General features: G+C 46.2%; 1 protein-coding gene across 13 annotated transcripts in view; it reads left to right on the top strand.

The window, feature by feature from the left end:
- Window positions 1-12,406, top strand: part of Wdfy3 (WD repeat and FYVE domain containing 3) — a 253,981-nt gene that overhangs the window by 109,622 nt on the left and 131,953 nt on the right. For all 13 annotated transcript variants that reach the window (XM_076546791.1, XM_076546794.1, XM_076546795.1 and 10 more), the window contains 4 exons: window positions 401-510; window positions 5,007-5,168; window positions 10,594-10,786; window positions 11,824-12,010. In XM_076546791.1, coding sequence (XP_076402906.1) covers window positions 401-510; window positions 5,007-5,168; window positions 10,594-10,786; window positions 11,824-12,010 — 652 coding nt within the window. The remainder of the gene's footprint in view (window positions 1-400; window positions 511-5,006; window positions 5,169-10,593; window positions 10,787-11,823; window positions 12,011-12,406) is intronic.

The following is a 12,406-nucleotide window of genomic DNA, read 5'->3' as shown; positions in this document are numbered from 1 at the left end:
CCAGACTAGCCTCTCAAGTAGTCTCTGTGGGAGTCATGGACCCAGGCAGTGTCTTTTATCTTCTTACCGCCGTTCTCTCTGGACTTGTAGAATGTCACACGGTGCTACTAGGTTGATAGTCTGAAAGTAGTATATTCTATTTTGTCTCCTCTTACCCAGATCAACTACAGCCCTTAGCTTGCCTTCCTTCATAATTTGTGTGTGTGTGTGTGTGTGTGTGTGTGTGTACATATACATACACATTAAAAGATTGCATTTTAATTTTTTCATAGAGTACAAAATAATGATACTGCTATAAAATGTGTGCTTAGGAAATGACCCTTTCCCCGGTATGTTTTGTGGATTTTTAAGTTTATAAGTGGTTCCCCCCCTGTTTATTGGCGTCCCTTTGGTTTTACAGAGGCTGCAAGTCGGGCCATCGTCCAGTTCCTGGAGATCAACCAGAGTGAAGAAGCCAGTAGAGGCTGGATGCTCCTGACAACAATTAACCTGCTGGCATCCTCTGGTCAGGTGAGTGCGCAGTGTTCGCGTTTGGTAACCAAACCCCTCAGTGTCCCGAGATTTCGATGCCGCAGTCATCGTTTCTGCCCTGCAGATTCTGCTTCCATGCCTCTCAGCTGCTGCTTCTTGTTCCCAGATTTCTCATGAGGAAATACATGGCTCAAGTAGCATTTCCGTCTCCATCAGTCATAATACACATAAATACACCATCATGGAGCATAGTAGGCAACAAGATGGGCCACTGGCGGCCAGGGAGAACTAGCCTGCAGTGGGCATACCCAACACGTGTGTGACTCATACTGGAAAAATTCTGGCATGGAAAATGTACCCATGTAATACCTTGAGCTAATGAATAAATGACACAGAATATTTACATTATTTCTGATTTTTACAAAAAATATGGAATAGTAACATCTTGGGTTTCAGAACAATGTATGTTTTCACCTGATTTATTCTTGAGACTGCTCTTTATTTCTCCTGACTCAGCTTTAAGTGTCTGAGCTGAGACCTGTCGAACGGACTCATGAGTGAGCCGTTTGGACACCCTACTTTTGTCCTTTGACGTTGCTGGGATGTGAAGGTTTTCTCAGTTTTCTCTGTCTGGAGTATATTACCTATTAGAAGGAGAACCAATGTTGGGTATCTGTTGTCTAAACTCGGTGGACTTAGAGGATCCCAGCATCCTTAGCGATGGCGCTTCCAGAGTCACTGCAGAAACAGTGAGTTGCCCTAGCCACTGCAGTCTTAAGGCACTCAGCAGCCTGAGTGCTATAAAGGTCCAACTCAGCGCTTGGACCTTTTCCTCGGAACAGCCCGTGTTCTCTGTAGCTTGCTGGTTTGTCTGCACTCACTCATGACGCTTGGAGAACCTGCCAGACCCACTTATCCTGATTTTCAGAACTTGAGCTCTTTACATTTCAGCTTAGAAAGTGTTGCATCCCAACATCCCCCGAGTCCCAGGCCAGTCACCTAAATAACCTTCAGATAGTCCTAGCACAGACCACCGTTTCAGTGTCTGTGGCTGTACTAGAGACTAGCAGAATTCCCAGTTCCGTCTGCCATTGGTGATACCTGTAAATGCCCCAATACCTCAGTACCAAAATTCGATTTAAAGTACCATATCATTATATGCTATCTAAATGTTACCATTTAAATGAAATAATTGCCATCAACACTTCCTATGTGTTAAGTTTGAATTGAAGTGTTCTGAATGTTACTAATACTTTTTATAAATGCTTATGATCTCCTTATCGTGAGTGGACTGCACTACGGTAACACCTAACACAATGGAAGCTCGATAAATGTAGATGAACTTAAAACTCCATGAATGGGTAGGCAGCATTTCAACTAAGAAAAGAGCCTGGCATGGTGGTCCGCACCTATAATCAGGAGGTGGAGGCAGGAAGATGGAAAGGGTGAGGCCAGCCTAGGCTGGACAGTGAGTTAGAGGCCAGTCTGGGCTATGTAATGAAACCAAGTCTCAGAGAAAGAAAAAGAATCCAGTGGCGCCTTAATCACTTAAAATGATGACAAATGCGAGATACGTTTTGGCTGCCAAGTCATACTTTAAATCTACCAGTAATAAGATGAAAATGAAAAACCATATCGCTTTGCATAATGGGAAGGGAAAGCTGGTGATAATTTGATTGGAAAATGGTGCATTTAAAAAGCAAATGCAGTATTCTGCCTTGAGCTGCTGTTTGGGTTTGAGTGCCATTTTCTGCTCGCACCAGCATGAAACCAAGATGACTGTCGGCCTGACTCAACATACAGGAGACGAAGATACAATATAGCATTGCGAAACACAGCGATGAACCATGTGTAGCCCCTCAGCTACAGAAGTGCCAGAGTTAACATCCTGGGGTTGAGGTTAGAGGAAGGAATGGGGTTTGGGAAACTGGGGGATGACAAAGACTTTCACTACGGACTATGCATGGTGGCACAGGGTGCTGAGAAGCCGTAAGCCGAGGCTGAGTAGAGCAGAGGGTTTGCAGGGGATGAGGACGTCTGTGTAGAAGTGGGCCAGACCTCGAAGGCATTGTTCTTGAAGCGTTCCCGCTCCTCCATGCCTCCACAACTGTGTCTGATCTGTTCATCTCTCCTGTGGCTTTCTGGATTAGTTTCCTTATTTCCTCGCCTCTGGCTGTCTCTGCTAGTTTATGAACTGTGCTGCTTTAGGCTAATCTGATCTGAATTCAGCTTCTCTTCTGTTTTGTTGGTAATACTTCATTGGGTGTCAGCCACCAGTTTAAAAAAAACAAAACTCAAGCTAGAGTGTGAGGCCATTTTCATGGAATATTGAGCACACACACTCAACTAGCTCTCCCACGTAAAGCAGGGTATGTCAATGATGAGTCTCGATGGTTCTCTTTGTGAGGACTGAACAGTATTGAGTCTGAGGGGTAAATGACATACCCTATGTACCTTTTGTTCATAGAACACTAATTAGAAAGTGGCCGTTATTGTGGCTTTCAGGCATCTGCCATTTTGGACTCTGTAGTGTAGCAGGAATCTTAGAAGGTCTTATTAAATCAAACCTGAGGCCAGTTATTGATTGGGGTGAATGCTGGAAGATCAGAGAAGCAGAACAAGCCACAGCTACCTCACCTCACCAGTTCCTCAGCTGACTGTTTCCTCAGACTGGAAGCTTCTGAATCCTCATCCAAATGGATGTCAGCTGAACTGTTGCTCAAAAGCCTAAATGTTTAACCAGCCAAATGCTTCTAGTTTCTGGTCCTCATGCCTTATATATCTTTCTGCTTTCTACCACCATTTCCTGGGATTAAAGGCTCACTTTCTGGGATTAAAGGCGTGAGTCACCATGCTTGGCTGTTTCCTTGAACACACAGAGATCCACAGATGGATTTCTGCCTCTGGAATGCTAGGATTGAAGGCGTGTGCTACCACTGCCTATCCTCTATGTTTAATATTGTGGCTGTTCTCTTCTCTGACCCCAGATAAGTTTACTAGTGTGCACAATATTTTGGGGAACACAATACCACCACACTATAGTTCTTCATGTATGCCCCCACGTGGTCTAGTATCCCAAGTGTCTTCAAGTGGTGTTCCCCCTACTTACTTTAATTATTCATAATTATCTGTTTCATTTCAGACATTGTTGATCATTCCCATTCATATTAAGTTGCATGTACTGCCATTGTCAGTGAGAGTTTAAATTAGAGCTGCTCATAGGTCTGTTAATGGTTATACCTTATGGTCCTTCGAAAGGGAGGGATTTCTAGTCTTGGCATGCAGCTTTCCATGTACCATCTCACATACCCCCCCAGCCCAGTGGTTCCCAACCTTCCCAATGCTGTGCCTCTTTAATTCAGTTCCTCATGTTGTGCTGACCCCAATCACAAAATTATTTTCTTTGCTACTTCATTACAGTAACTTTGCTACTGTTATGAATCGTAATGTAAATATCTGTGTTTTCTGATGGTCTCAGATGGCGACCCCTGAGAAACGGTCATTCAACCTCCGAAGGAGTTATGACCCATAGATTGAGAAATCTATGCCCTAGGTGCTCAATAAATATGTTTGATAAGAAAGTAAATAAGTGAATTGAAAGATATTGCCAATTCCTATTATAGTATAACTTTATACCATGCTGCACCATGGGCTTTTTGATAATTATATCATACTTCTTAGCAATACTGAAATGATTCATAAAAGATTGTCTATAATTTCTTCTTGTAAATCTTTGAAAATGATATAGAGCGTCATTTGTGTCTCTTGGATGTCCTTTCCATCTAAGAACATCCAAAAGAAATACAAATAACCGTGATAATAAAACAGATGTTAATACACAGTGTAGTGGCTAGTGAGTCTATTTGTTGATTGATTGATTCATCTATTTGGTATTGGATGGGACTCTTGTCCTCCAGAAAAGAATTCTACCCCAGGGTTATCTCCAGCCCTTGTTCTAGTTGGTCTTTTGAGATAGACTCTCAGTAAGTTGACCAGCCTGGCCTCAAGGTTACCTAGTTGTGCAGATAAACTTTGACCTTGGGATCCTCCTGTCTCTGCCTCCTAGGTAGCAAGGATTGCAGCCTGTGCGACCAAGCTTGACTTTTTTGTATTTATTGTTATTTTAGCTATCATATTTATCCTGAGATGTATGCATAGTTCTTGCTATTCATTGGGGGGGGGGGGAGAGAATGCACCCAGGAGACTAAGTAGTTTCACCATTTGTGATAATTAAGTGTGTGTTTCTTAAATTCCTAAAGTTCATGTTCTGTGAAACAAGCTGTTTAATAAATAAATATCATATTTAATAAGTAACTTACTGCATGGCCAGCAAACCAGTCTCAACATTTGATTAAAGCAAATTTGCCCAGACGGCAGACTGGCTGTTTTTCAGTCTGAAGTCGGTTTGTAAGTCTTTCCTGCGTTCAGGGTGAGCTTGGTGTGTCTGCGACCCTCCAGCCTCGGCGTCGCGATACTTTGGCTGTCCCGGCCAGTCATCCCATCTGTCTACTCACTTCGGTTGGTTTGTTTTCCAGAAAACCGTGGACTGCATGACAACGATGTCAGTGCCTTCCACCCTGGTTAAATGTCTGTATCTGTTCTTTGACCTTCCACATGTGCCTGAGGCAGGGGGAGGTGCGCAGAATGAGCTACCTCTAGCAGAGCGCCGAGGACTCCTCCAGAAAGTTTTTGTACAGGTAAGGGGGCGACTCCTCTTGCACCATTGGTCCTGTAGCTGTCCCTACAGGGAACTAGGGCAGTTCTTGCGTAGACGGCGTCTGCTCTCTTCCCTCTGGTTCTCCTTGTTTTAACACGGCTTTTCACGGTAGGCTCGGCTGACCTCGACCCCCAGCCTCCCGTCTCAACCCCCCAAGCGCTGGACTGTAGGAATACACCCCCGTACTCGGGTCCTTGTTTTCCCTCTTCATAGCATTTTGTTCTGTTTGTTACGCTGTGGCAGAAGGAATATGGAAAAACTTTTCCGGGGTGTTTGAATGGGTGTTAGTGCATTTGTTTCTACCAACAGGTCGAGCTGTAAAAATTACATTTGAGATGTCAATAATGTCTCTAAACTTAAATTGCTAAGGAAATGATTTTTTTCTGAGCTTATCATATTGAGATTTGGGAACTATGTCTTAGAATGAGAAGAAAGTCTGTAATTTTAATTGATATATAGAATTTGCCAAGCTTGTAAATATTAACTTAGAAAACATAGTCAATTATACTGTCTGTCCCCTCTACTGTCCACTGTCACCTCTACTGTCCGCTGTCCCCTCTGCTGTCCGCTGTCCCCTCTGCTGTCCGCTGTCCCCTCTGTTGTCCCCTCTGCTGTCCACTGTCCCCTCTGTTGTCCCCTCTGCTGTCCACTGTCACCTCCGCTGTCCACTGTCACCTCCGCTGTCCACTGTCACCTCTACTGTCCACTGTCACCTCTACTGTCCACTGTCACCTCTACTGTCCACTGTCCCCTCTGCTGTCCACTGTCACCTCTGCTGTCCCCTCTGCTGTCCACTGTCACCTCCGCTGTCCACTGTCACCTCCGCTGTCCACTGTCACCTCTACTGTCCACTGTCACCTCTACTGTCCACTGTCACCTCTGCTGTCCACTGTCCCCTCTGCTGTCCACTGTCCCCTCTACTGTCTACTGTCACCTCTGCTGTCCACTGTCACCTCTGCTGTCCACTGTCCCCTCTGCTGTCCACTGTCCCCTCCACTGTCCCCTCTACTGTCCACTGTCACCTCCGCTGTCCACTGTCCCCTCTGCTGTCCACTGTCCCCTCTGCTGTCCACTGTCCCCTCCACTGTCCCCTCTGCTGTCCACTGTCCCCTCTGCTGTCCACTGTCCCCTCTGCTGTCCACTGTCACCTCTACTGTCCACTGTCACCTCTACTGTCCACTGTCCCCTCTACTGTCCACTGTCCCCTCTGCTGTCCACTGTCCCCTCTGCTGTCCACTGTCACCTCTACTGTCCACTGTCCCCTCTACTGTCCACTGTCACCTCCGCTGTCCACTGTCCCCTCTGCTGTCCACTGTCCCCTCTGCTGTCCACTGTCACCTCTACTGTCCACTGTCCCCTCTGCTGTCCACTGTCCCCTCTGCTGTCCACTGTCCCCTCTACTGTCCACTGTCCCCTCTGCTGTCTACTGTCCCCTCTGCTGTCCACTGTCCCCTCTGCTGTCCACTGTCCCCTCTGCTGTCCACTGTCCCCTCTGCTGTCCACTGTCACCTCTGCTGTCCACTGTCACCTCTACTGTCCACTGTCCCCTCTGCTGTCCACTGTCCCCTCTACTGTCCACTGTCACCTCTACTGTCTACTGTCCCCTCTGCTGTCCACTGTCCCCTCTGCTGTCCACTGTCACCTCTGCTGTCCACTGTCACCTCTGCTGTCCCCTCCGCTGTCCACTGTCCCCTCTACTGTCCACTGTCCCCTCCGCTGTCCACTGTCACCTCTGCTGTCCCCTCCGCTGTCCACTGTCCCCTCTACTGTCCACTGTCCCCTCCGCTGTCCACTGTCACCTCTGCTGTCCCCTCCGCTGTCCACTGTCCCCTCTGCTGTCCACTGTCCCCTCTACTGTCCACTGTCCTCTCTGCTGTCCACTGTCACCTCTGCTGTCCACTGTCCCCTCTACTGTCCACTGTCACCTCTACTGTCCACTGTCACCTCTGCTATCCCCTCTACTGTCTGCTGTCCCCTCCTGCACTGTGGAAATCCCTTCCCACCACTGCCACTGTTCTTTTACAGCACTGTGAGTAAACAGAGGTAAAAGACCTTTTTAAAGCCTCCTCACACGGTCCCCTGTATGGTGGTCTTCTGTGGGAGAAAATTCTTCAAACAAGCGGCTTACAAACATGTAGAAAGAATATAGTCTGTCCATGGGCCTAATACAATTAGAAACTAAAACAAACAACACTTTGACCCCAAAGAGACAAACACCGAGTGATTGCACCTTCGGGAGGCATCAACAGTCTTCAGAGAATGAGAACACGTGGAGTGTGAGAGGGAAAGGGTGGAGGGAAGGGGTTGCTCTTCACTGGGTTCCAGGGGCAGGTTCCCACGTTGTCAGGTGAGAACGAACATTCCAGAGGTGCAGTGCACATAGCTAACACCGCCGCCCTCCCTCACTGTGCTAAAGACGGTGAATTTGATAAGGTTTCTGAAGACTTCAGCAGCTAGTACACTAATAGGAATACCTTGGAATCTAAGTTTCTGAAGTTCTGTAAGTGATACAGATTTCTCACCTCCAAAGTGCAAAGAGTGTGTGTGTGTGTCTAAAGGTCTGAGTTTTGAGCTGTAGTTCTGTGCTTAGCACAGACTCGACCTTACATAGCAACCTACTGCTGCTGCCACAGGAGCAGGGAGAGACCAGAGAGGACAGTGAGTCTATGCAGGATGAGGTGGCAGGGGTGGAGATGACAGTGGCCTGTGTGCCTCAGGCGCAGGTCTTCACTGCAAGAATGGCTGCCTTTGAAAAGTTGCCGCTGCACCAGGAACGGAGATTGGGACACCAAGACCATTAGAACAGACGTGGATCACAGAACCAAACACTGTCTCTATGAATCTTTGGGGGCCTGGAGATGTAGCTCAGTTGACCAAGTGCTCGTCTAGCAGGTCGGAAGTCCTGGGTCAGTCCCCAGAACTGCATTAGCTAGGTGGCGCACACCCGTGATCCTAGAATGAAGGAGGGGTAGGATGAGGTCTTCAAGATCACGCCCGCTGCAGGTGAGTTCAAAGCCATCTTAGGCTACATGGAACCCTACATGACAAAAAGAAAAGTAATTTTTGAGGAGTTGAGCTGTCACATATTTTTGTAACAAACTTTAACATTTCACCCCATGTCGCTTGAAGAACGATGTTTAACCTCAGAGCTTTTGTTTTTCAACCAAGTGAATATATTGGCAATTGGCAGATTGTAGCGATTAAGTGAAGGAATGCATCACATAGGAATTAAAGATTCTGTGAGGCCTTGCTGATGAGTGGAGTGGGTTAGTCTTGACAATTAGAGCAGTGATACCATTTCAGTGACACCTTTATTACTAAGCAGTAAGGGGAAGCTGGTTTCCTAATTCTAGCCTGTAAGCAAGCACAGTGCTGTTTCTTTAAGAAGCTGACCCCCAGTGTTTGAAAGGGATGGATGGATGCTGACTTTAAAATAGTGGGGGGCTCTTTCTTGTTACTGTGCTGCAGTGGTTGAACTCGAAGGTGCAAAGGAAAGCATAGCTTCAGACTCCCCCTTTGCATTGTGGGAACTGACGTCACGTGTGTGACCCACCGCGAGCACCGTGGCAAGGACCTCGTCCTGTCCCAGCCTGGTGCTCCTTCACTCCTTCAGTTCCCTTGTTTCCCTGCCTCATCCCAGGCCGCACACCCTATCTATCATTGTGTTCAGGAAACAAATCGAGACGAGCTTATTAACTGTTTCAGTTACGTGAGATCTCCGCGTTTGTATTCCAGGACAGATGGTTTCCTGGGACCTCAGCCTTGGTCCTGCTTCCCACAGGCATTCGCTGTCTGGTAGATATGAACAGTTCTTCCTCGGCCACACCTGGTTGGCCTTAGTCAAGCTTCCCTATGAGAAGAAGCACTGTAGGGGAGAAGAGAGAGGAGCAGTAGATGCACTTCCGGCACGGGGAAAGGATCTGGCTAAGTGATTTGCAAGAGTCATTTTGGCAGTGAAGTTGAAAGCCAGTTATCTTAGGGTCCAGCAGGGATGGAATCATTAGATCTAGTCGACTCCGTGAGCAGGGATTTGGTTCAGATTCTATTTTCTAGTTTTTACTATTTTGGTTTGTTTTCTGTTATGAATTAGAGAAATGGCATCTGTTCTAATCTCATAAGGCAGCATCACAAGCAGAATCAGAGCTGACAGCATCCTCCTTAGCAGCTTAGCCTGGCTGTGTTTGCTTGGGCAAAAGACACGCACGCGTCAGTGGGTGCCCTGCACCCAGAAGTTCCTCCAGGCCTTTTGTAGAGAAGGTGCCTGTGTTGACTAACCATAGGAGCCTTTCTCCCTGAGTCCTCAGGGTAGGCAGGCTTGAACTAGGAAGCCTTTGTTATTTAAGAGAGTTTGGGCTTTGAGGAGGACAAGGAGGACCTCCCTTTGCAGGCAGGGGGTGCTGTTTCATGTTCTTTGTTTCTTTAGTTCATCTAGCAGTGTTCTTACTGGCTTTAAGACACTCACAGTTCATGAAGAAGGTTTTTAAGTCAAGACATGATTCTGTGGTATCTTATAGCTCATAAAATATCTAGGTGCGGGAGTTCAGCACTGAAAAGTTGACTGTTCCTGACACTGAACTTGTTCTGAAGGGAGAGACCATTGAGGGCAAAGTCTATTTGGACTTCCCTTGTGGGGCAGGCCCTACAGCAGCAAAGCACCGAGCTAGGGTGGGCCTACAGGTCGCAGTTAGCTCTTCATCCTGGAGCTGTCAGTCTAGAGTCTCCATGGAAAGCCAGACTTGAGGAAGTTTCTGTCAGTTAGATGTAATTAAGAGATATTTTCAAATTATGGTGATTTATACTATTCAGGCATTTCCTCCTACCTGTATATAAAATGGAAACAATTTAAAACTCACTTCACTTTTAACTGTCTCATTTGTCAGTTAAGCTATGCTTTTTAAAGAAGAAAATGATATTTCACCAATGCAAATAAAGAGCCGAAGAACTCAATTCTAAAGTCAAAATGGCCAGTTGTGGTGGCGTACACTTTTAATTCCATCACTGGGCAGGCAGAGGCAGGAGGATCTCCATGAGTTCCAGGCCAGCTAGGGCTACTACACAGAGAACCCTTGGCTCAACACCCCCCCACACAAAGGAAGTGAAAATTGGAGAATTAAAGTACTAACCCTGAAAAGCAGTATAGTAAGGCTGCTTCATCCTGTTTCAAGCTGAATTCTTCACAGATAGAAGGAAGAATGGACAGTGAATAGGTTTTTAAGTAAACCGTCTTTAACACATACCTAACCCCTAGATGTCTTTTTAACGTTCCTAAGAGAAGTGGTCTTGTGATCCACTGACTCCCCGGTACCCGCTTGGAAGCTTGAGCGAAGGTGGTCTCGTTGTTGGCTAGTCCCGCTTCCCGCCTCCGTCTGTGTATTACACCCTCTCTCGTTTCCTTTCACGTCTAGATCTTAGTAAAGCTCTGCAGTTTCGTTTCTCCGGCGGAGGAGCTGGCCCAGAAGGATGACCTGCAGCTCCTGTTCAGTGCAATAACCTCTTGGTGCCCCCCCTATAACCTGCCCTGGAGGAAGAGCGCGGGGGAGGTCCTCATGACCATCTCCCGCCATGGGCTGAGTGTCAACGTGGTGAAGTATATTCACGGTGAGGAGCCTGTTGTCTTCCCCTCTCCTGTCATCTCCAAGTTGTCCAAAGATTGGCCGTTAAATTAATGTGTGCATTTTGACCGGGAGATGGGATTCAAGGCCCATCCCAGCTATAAAGTGAATTTCTGTTGTGTGAATGTTTATTCTTCATTCAGTGTGGGTAATGTCGTCTAATTGTTTTTCTAATGAAAAAAGCAAGTGTTTTCAAGTGCTGTAGTTGCCAGGTTTTTCTGAAGATAGTTTACAAATACCCTGGTAGTCTTTCTCCTACAGAATAGGTGGATTTTTTAAATAAGCGTTAAAGAGAATTCTCTGCCTAATATATCAACTGTACCTTCTGTCCTTTGAGGTGCTGATGTGAGTGGTAATTCCTGCAGCCTCTCAAGTGGTTCACTTATTTTGTATGGATGCACATATATGCTAAAGTGTCCTGAAATTCACAAAACTATTTTTTCATGTGCGTGTGTTTGTGTGGCCTAACACCCTGTCCTGAATTAGCTGCTGGTGTCTTCCTATTGCTCCTGTGTTAATCTTAGCTTCTGTTGTAGGGTGTTGGTTGGGTCCTCAGGGTTGCTGATGGGGTGTGACTGTGTTTTAAACTGGCAGTTTGTACTGTAAACGTAATTTTTAACATTTGGTCTCTCTAGTTACGGAAGTATTCAGTTGGTCTATATTTGCACTTTGAATACTTGATGATTTCTCTTCCTTCTTAATTTTTTAATCTTGTTACAATTATGTATCAGTATAAATGATCAAAAACCATTTGGCAGTGGGTAGTGATTTAGATTTTGTTTAATACTGACATCAAAGTGTGAGAAGTATGGTAAACATCAACTTGTTCTCAGCATGCTCCTGTGTCTCCCTTTGTTACTGCTTAGGGTACCTTCCCATGAATCTGAAGCCTCGTTTCCCCTTAGAGAGACCACCATTACTGTGCACCGTGATACACGTACATTAAAATGTGATGCTTCATTAAACACCTTTTTCTTAAGCAATGGAGAGAAACAATTCATACTTAATTATTCTTTCTCACAGAAAAAGAATGTTTGTCTACGTGTGTTCAGAATATGCAGCAGTCTGACGACCTGTCTCCCCTCGAAATCGTTGAAATGTTTGCGGGGCTTTCTTGTTTCCTCAAAGACTCCAGTGACGTTTCTCAAACTCTCCTGGATGATTTTCGGATATGGCAAGGATATAATTTTCTTTGCGACCTCTTGCTCAGGTAAACCCTACAACTTAAGACATTTTAAATGTCAATGGGAACAGTGGGATCATCAGAAGCAATCAGGGAAATGTTTGCTTACTTAACGTATTCGTGGGTGTCTTCTTGGCTTTACTCCCCTTTTACTCCTGGTTTCCATCTGAGGACAGACGGGGAATGTTGAGTGAGCCAGTCAAAGGCAGAGCAGGACATCGGATCGGGGCTTCGACAGGAAGGTGGAGCTGCCCCTTCCCTGTAACCACAGAAGAGGCTGGAGAGCCAGTTAGCGTGGCTCACAAGTATAAACTCTTCCCGCTCAATTATGGTTTTGCTTTTCCTGCTGGTGTGTGTGTGTGTGTGTGTGTGTGTGTGTGTGTGAGAGAGAGAGAGAGAGAGAGAGAGAGAGAGAGAGAGAGA

The sequence above is a fragment of the Peromyscus maniculatus genome, chromosome 10 (genome assembly GCF_049852395.1).
Source record: "Peromyscus maniculatus bairdii isolate BWxNUB_F1_BW_parent chromosome 10, HU_Pman_BW_mat_3.1, whole genome shotgun sequence".
Taxonomy (NCBI): Eukaryota; Metazoa; Chordata; class Mammalia; order Rodentia; family Cricetidae; genus Peromyscus; species Peromyscus maniculatus.
The sequence above is the reverse complement of the archived record's forward strand: the minus strand, read 5'-3'. Positions and strand labels throughout refer to the sequence as shown.